Here is a 7,015-nt window from a genome sequence, read left to right as displayed (position 1 = left end):
TTTCTAATAACGAAGCCTGCAAGCATGCATGCCATGCACAGCAACTCTTGTTAAATATCCAACACAAATTTAAAATACAATCACTGAAGAGTCGAAGAAAGAAAATCTACTTCAATGGGATCTGCAAGCACTCACAAAAAGAGTACGGTTGCGATGTTTTCTTTTTGTAGAACAAGTAGTGTGTGTGGGAAAGATATGAAAACTAGAAAATTCTAGGAGTCTATATTGCCAATAGATACTGGAATTCGAAGTCATATGGTATCTTCTCAACAGTAATGCAGGGTATTTTGCCACTGTTATGGCCCCTGAAGCAATCCACTATTGATTTCCTCAGTGTCCCAGATGTAGGTAAGTGATGACAAACCCATTCAACTAACGTGTCCGTGTCCATTGCAAAATCAAGCGTGTTTCGAAGCAGAAGATCAGGGAATGCTATCTTTTTTGTGCTAGTAACCACTACTGAAGCCTGCAGATACTCTAACTTTGATTTCTCCAACTCAGCTATGACACCTTCAGCTGTATACACTCTTACCTGAATGTTGACATGTATTATTAGTTCAGGTTCTGATCATGCATGAAGGCAGGGGAATTTTAAATACTTGATGGATTCAAAGACTAATAATGTCGGTGATGGAAAATATTTCACTTTTTGTAGCAGTTCTATGGTATATTAGGAATTTATTCAACTTACAGCAGGAGATGAACGAGTTCCACAACAAAGAGCAAATGTGATATTAGGATCCATCGATTCCAGTCCATAAAGTTTACGAACAACAGCTTCTTTATCATCCTTTTCTTTCTTTTGATTAACCTGTGGGGAGATCATTCACACCAGGAAAATATGCCAATATGATATAAAAAGTTAATCTTTATCATCAGTGTAATGTACCTCGTTTGAAGATGCTGGCTTCCTCAAAATATAATGCTCTATTGCTTGAGCATTGATAGTGTTGCCTCCTATGTTGAGTGTTGCCTGAATCCAGTTATTTAAAATTGCTTAAATTTTAGGCTAGCATTCTTGAGATTCTCTTTCTTTGCCCAAAACTTGGTAAAGAATTTTATGCAATTACTTTGATTTTCTAACTTACAAAAGCATGTGTTTTACTGGGAAATCCAGTCAAGGAACTTGACTAGTCATGGAAGAAGTTGTAAATGTACCTTACCTTGTTAATCAATGTGAACAGTTTTTCTGGTGTAGAAGGCACTCCGTACTGAATAAATCCCTGTAATGTTTGTATAAATAGATACAACATCAAGATTTTAAACAGAAGTGAGCAAAAGAACATGTAAAAGCTATCCTGATGTGTACTCAGTAGCTTGCTCCTGCATCAGACCAGCAGCTACATGTTTACGACATCTTCAGCAGTTGCTGATCTGATGAAATTGCGCAACTACTTGCCCATCAGGTTAGCCAAAATGATCAGATAAGAAAATAAGTTCAGTATAAAAAAGCTCCATAGTATACATGCATGATACAGGCATTGTACATGTTGATCCAGAATGCCAGTTTCTGGTGGTAAGTCAGGAATCTCAAGTCCACAGTCTGGAGATTGTTCATTAACACCCTGTAGCCACAAGCAGGGGAAAGTAGAGCTTAGTGAGTCACCAAAACATGAATGCTCCTATTTCTGAATCCATGAAATAGAAGTCGAGGTAGATCAGAATCAGTAAATGTTCAAAAGAGAGGCATCTTGTGGATGTTTAGCAATATACCTTAACTTTTTCAAGAGAGGAATAGAACTAGAATGTGAAATCCATTTGGGGTCCATGGAGCTTGATGTGAACATAACCAAGTTTTTATAAGGACCTATATCCCTAGGAATAGACTCTTCCACATTAAAGATACCATATGGATCCTGTTGTCTTGATTCCTTCTGTAACAGAAGGTTCGACTTTGAGTTCATGCTGTTCTCGGCCCTGAAACTTCTTGATATCATAGAGGAGTTCAAAGATCTGGAAATGGGTCCTGATTTCTCTAGTTCCATTGCTCTTGATGTCCTCAGTAACCTGACATATATGAAGTTCAAACACTTCATGATGTTCTCAGATAGCCTGTTGGGTTGCAGCTGTTGAATGTTATCTTCTGATAGAATTGAATTAGATAGTGATTTCGATAAGAGGTCCAAGGGGACCTGCGCATTACGTTCTCTCGGCTGAAACAAAAATTCATCGGGGACATACTTCCATTAGTATCCCTCATTGTCAGCATATAACACAGTTAACAAATCTAGAACAACGACACCAAGCTAAAGAAAACATTGAAAAAAGAAAAAAACTAGTCGAAGCACAATCAAATAATACAATAGAAATCAAGGGCTACCTTGGGGGAGGGATGTCTAGGATCTCGCAAAGGTGAAGATGCCTTCAGTATCCCACTTTTTTTTGGAACCCTGTCTTGAAATTTAACCTCTTCATGGAAGTGGTTTTCTTTCTGATCAGAAAATACTCTCGAGGCTCCTATTTTCTCATTTGGATTGAAGTCATTAAGATTATAGTCACCCTTAATTGCTTTACTTATAAAATGTAATGCCTTGGTCTCAAATGCCATTTTATCTTGAACGCCTTTTATGATGAAGGGGCTTGGACAAGCTGTGTAGGACATATGGCCTTGGAGGTTGCTTCGATTTCCAGCAGGTTGCAGTTGTTTTGATTTTGCATCCTTAGGAATTGTCTCTTCGTGTTTCAGACCCAGTTGAAGTTGGCTTAATTGACCTTCCAATCGAGCTATCTCACCCTCAACCATGACCAACTCTGTTAAGAGCTCTTTCATCTGCATAGCCTTCCACATAATTAGTATTCAACCACATAATTTTTTTCTCATTTTGTTTTTTCATAAAGAGGCATATCATTCTTTTACTAGTAAAATTGCTGTTCGAATTCAACTTCGTGCTGCAAAAACTCTCCTTTTCTGGAAGATTGCAGCTGATATCCGCAGTGATATTTAGCATCCTAAACTTTGTTAAGGATACTGGCGTGAAAAAAATACATACTACATCATAGACGTAGATGGATTCTGCATCTAAATTTAGATTTTCTTTGATGTTATTATAGTAGTTTTTTCCCATAATTATTAAAATAAAATTTAGACTTTAATTCCTAAGTTAGCTACTATTACAGAACATTATCTATATGAATAATATGTTTATATGTAGTTGGTTGTTCTTAAATACTAAAAAGTAGGTATGCCAACTGTTTAGTAGGCCGAAAGCAACATCACCAGCAAGCTAATCATTTTTTTCCACTGCTTGTGCGTTCTGTGTTTTATCCTACCTATATATTTGAATTATTTGGTTAATTAATATACATTGTAGTTTTATTCTAAATTGTATTTTTATTCTAAACTCTTTTTAAAATCTTGGTTAAAAAAATTGCAATTTATAATTTTTTAAAATAATAAAAACAGCAAAAGCTTACACATTCATAAACACACAAACATTTCTTACTGAAAGTCCACAGTGAAAAACTAAATATTCCAACTTAATTTATGTATTTTAATGCATTCTCCACCCTTTAGCGATCCCTTGATTTGCTTGAAGAAACAATGGTGTTTCGACAGGAAGAATTGCTTGGCATTATCTTAAATGACTTGTCATCAGATTCTAGCACTCATGGCTCGATTGAGAGACCATATTAAATGATGAGGAGAGTTATCTATATCTTGTAATATATGAAAAGAGAAGAAAGCATTACCTTAGGAGGAAGGAAGTCTGGGAGAGGGATCCCAGAACCATCAACCTTGTTATGCATACGATCCAAAATCTCATGCATATTTTCTTCTTGTTTCAGCATTTTCTGAAGCATGGAAATCTATAATGCGGAATATATTCATAATTAAGTATCAGAAAATTATAGAAAAGTAAAGCTAATTTGTAGTTAAATGTATAATGATGTAGGGTTATATGGAAATGAGATTAATTCATTTAATTTCCAATGATTTTCTAAAGAACTGATAAAAAATAAGATCTTCGAAACTCTGTCATCTTGTAAGAGTCTATATCGTACTCTCTGCAAGATTTTCCAAATGATATAGCTAGGAATTAGGCTCAGTAGGATATATAATGAGGCATGGTTTCATCTGTTGCTCCCATGTATATTTATTAGAGAAGAGTAAAGTACATGCAGCATGGAGGTGAGGGTGTTTGATGCCTACGGGCTACAGAAAATTGTCAGTGTGTTGTCATTTTTTCTAGTTTTTTTTTTTCTTTTTACCTTTTATTCTCTCAATAATAAGGTTTTCTTGAACTTCAAGTGAGATCGAATCGTAAAATTTTCAACACGTTTCTAGTCACAGCATGAACATTAACGTTTTTAACCACGCGCACTGGAGAGATGAATTTAATCTCCAGGTGCAAAAATTGACCCTAAATATACCGTATCAGGACACAAAATCCAATTTTTCCTGTTCGATATTAGATTATTTCGGAGAAAGATGAACGTTCTATATACACAAACACACACACGTTTGTGTCTGAGAAAAGGAAGAATTTCTCTTCCATTTATTTTTCTAAAAAAAAAATCAGAATTTTTAATTTGGAGATATAGTTTGCTTGCTGTTTCAAGAAGAACCAGAAAGACCTTCTAATTTCTATTTTCTTAAAACATTATATTTGCAGACCTTTATTATAAATTATTCGAAATGAATTGTAGAGACAAAAAGAAAACAACGTAAAATAGTTTAAATTTCTTGATCAAAATAATACTAATAAACAGATAAATTAATGTAGAAATAAGCCTGAAACTAACAATCACATAGTAAGAAAACACTAATATGCATATGATGTGAATAGTTTTCCTTCAGAAATACATGAGAAAATGCATGTAATCATAACTATATATACATATGTACCTCTCTTTCCAGAGCCTCCCTTTTTTGCTGCCCACTGATTTTCTTTCTTCTCTGTAAATTAGTAGTTCTTACGAAGTGATATATCAAAAGACACAAGAAAAATAGGCGGGGTAGATAAATTAAGGAGCTAGCCCATATATAATTAAACCGTATATATACCCTTTTGAGACAATATTGCAATAAAATGATGATGAACCTAAACTTACAATATCTAGTGGCACGTCGCCCTGGCTGGCCATAAACGATGTATTTCTACAGTACTGTAGCTTCAACCTGCTGCTGCCTCAAGTTGTTCTTTAAGAGAGACATTAAAAACAACAAGGAAGGGTGAGGACTTTTATGATGGAGATGATACAGAATATTGAAGAAAGATCCAAAAATTATCTTAGAACCAAAGCAAGATATCTGGCTGGTTGTTGTAGCTGCCTGTTTGTTGAAATTTGATTTGAAGAATGAGAGAAGGTAAAAAAAGAAACAAAAAAAAGAAGAGAGGGTATACGTTATAGGTTGAGAAGATGAGAAAGAGCTTTCAGGGTGATAGCTAGGAAGGAAGGAGGATGTTGGTTAAGGCAAGTTTGTAGTAACTGTCTCAATTTTGTACATGAATTTGTGGGACACGATCATGCAAGATTGCAAAGAAACAGAGAAGTTGTGGGCTGCCTGGCTTTTGCGTAGCTTGCACTTGTGGTTTTTCAAAGGGTTTGCGGTTATACCTTCTAATTTTCTTTTTTAAGGCTTCGGGTGGAGGAAAAAGCAAGGAAATGTATCATTTATTCATGGGTAATATTAGGCTGACTTGTAAGATAACACAACTCTCCTATGTAATCATGATATAATTAATACTTTGAATAGTTTATTCTTATTCTATAATTAATATCTTGGGTTAATCTTTATTTTTTTTCTAAGATTGGTTTTGTTAGTTGCTAGGTACGTACATAATGAATATTTTTGCACTTTAAATATCTCTCCCTTTTGTTGACTTGTCTAAGGTATAATATCCTGTAATGTATCTGTATATATTGGCTAGGTACATAATGAATATTTAGGTTTGTTAAATTTTCTCCTTATTATTATTATTATCTGGCCTAACCAACACTTCTAAACCCTCTAGATGTGATTCTGTGCCCTGAACCCTTGTCCCGCACATTTTAACATACAGATAAAGATATCGGAAAAAAATTCGATTATTAATTTTAAATCTAAACTATTTTTTTTTACAATAATCTTATTATAAAAAAAAACTTTGATTTCTTAATTATGGACTTTATAATACTTAACAAAAAACATTAAGTTTTTTTTCTCAGATAATATATTTTTTCTAAAATTATTTTTTTCATTCAAATTTTTTGATAGTTCAAGAATAGAAGGCCAAAAATAGTTTAGTTGTAACATTAAAAATACCTACATAGTTGGATGGTATTTTCTAGACCTTTCCCTTCCGTTTTTTTTTTTCTGAAGATTAAAATGCACTAGGTCCAGGCTCGTGTTTTATTGCTAGTCAGATCAAAATCCAATGACTACATTAAAAAAAAAAGTATTGTTGTTTTTTATGCATGTGATAAATTATTTGAAATGAAAATTAAAAACTTTCCCAATGTATTAAACAAAATTAATCAACTATCATACACCTTAATAAATAAATAAAAATGGATGCAACTTATTTGACATAATGAGCTAATAACAAACTGGCCGCCTTATTCAAATAGAAATCTAGTTAAAAAAATTAACATTACCTCTATTTTAACTCATACATAACTCTAGCTCAAATGTGAAACAACAAATAGTCAAAAGATTATATCATAAATAAATATATGGAGTAAAATGAAAAGATGAAGACATATAATATTGACTCGTGCTACCTCAAGAAATCGACAGCCTAGGCAATGGACACGTTTATATTGAGTTCAGCTGATTGGACAATCTTCCTCTCTCTTTATCCTTCCCTTGTTCTTCTCCTTGTTAAGCCTTGATAGGGTCTCAACTGACCTCGAGTTCGATTAAAGAATGGAGATGAGATTAAAGAGATAAATAAATATTGAAGAATAAAAATTTAATGCTGAAGGATTAAACTAAAAAAATATTAGCTTAAACAAAAACAAAACAAAAACCAAGGAAACGCAGGCAAATCCCCTAGACTTGGTTAATAATCCAAACTCGCAACTTATGAAA

General features: G+C 33.7%; 1 protein-coding gene across 2 annotated transcripts; it reads right to left on the bottom strand.

Annotated features, from left to right (window-relative positions):
• On the bottom strand, positions 1 to 5,395 carry LOC133679300 (uncharacterized). Of its 2 annotated transcripts, none has more exons than XM_062101844.1 (10): positions 5,053 to 5,395; positions 4,847 to 4,897; positions 3,691 to 3,807; positions 2,321 to 2,770; positions 1,714 to 2,153; positions 1,466 to 1,565; positions 1,164 to 1,223; positions 890 to 973; positions 692 to 811; positions 1 to 532 (listed from the first exon to the last, which is right to left on the bottom strand). In XM_062101844.1, the coding sequence occupies exons 1-10, from the start codon at positions 5,083 to 5,085 to the stop codon at positions 221 to 223; spliced, it is 1,767 nt and encodes a 588-aa protein (XP_061957828.1). In that variant the 5' UTR covers positions 5,086 to 5,395; the 3' UTR covers positions 1 to 220. The 2 variants fall into 2 exon arrangements, with proteins under 2 accessions (XP_061957828.1, XP_061957829.1); XM_062101845.1 differs by having other exon boundaries at positions 4,847 to 4,913; positions 5,053 to 5,394.
• Positions 5,396 to 7,015: the final 1,620 nt, after the last annotated feature.

The sequence above is a fragment of the Populus nigra genome, chromosome 19 (assembly GCF_951802175.1).
Source record: "Populus nigra chromosome 19, ddPopNigr1.1, whole genome shotgun sequence".
Classification (NCBI taxonomy): domain Eukaryota; kingdom Viridiplantae; phylum Streptophyta; class Magnoliopsida; order Malpighiales; family Salicaceae; genus Populus; species Populus nigra.
The sequence above is the reverse complement of the archived record's forward strand: the minus strand, read 5'-3'. Positions and strand labels throughout refer to the sequence as shown.

Excerpts from the sequence above, each read along its gene's own strand:
- LOC133679300 (XM_062101844.1), bottom strand. The coding sequence starts at position 5,085 with ATGGCCAGCCAGGGCGACGTGCCACTAGATATT. Across the intron at positions 2,771-3,690 it reads CAGACTTCCTTCCTCCTAAG|ATGAAAGAGCTCTTAACAGA; the intron begins GTAATGCTTTCT and ends AAGGCTATGCAG. Across the intron at positions 974-1,163 it reads TGTTCACATTGATTAACAAG|GCAACACTCAACATAGGAGG; the intron begins GTAAGGTACATT and ends AACTGGATTCAG.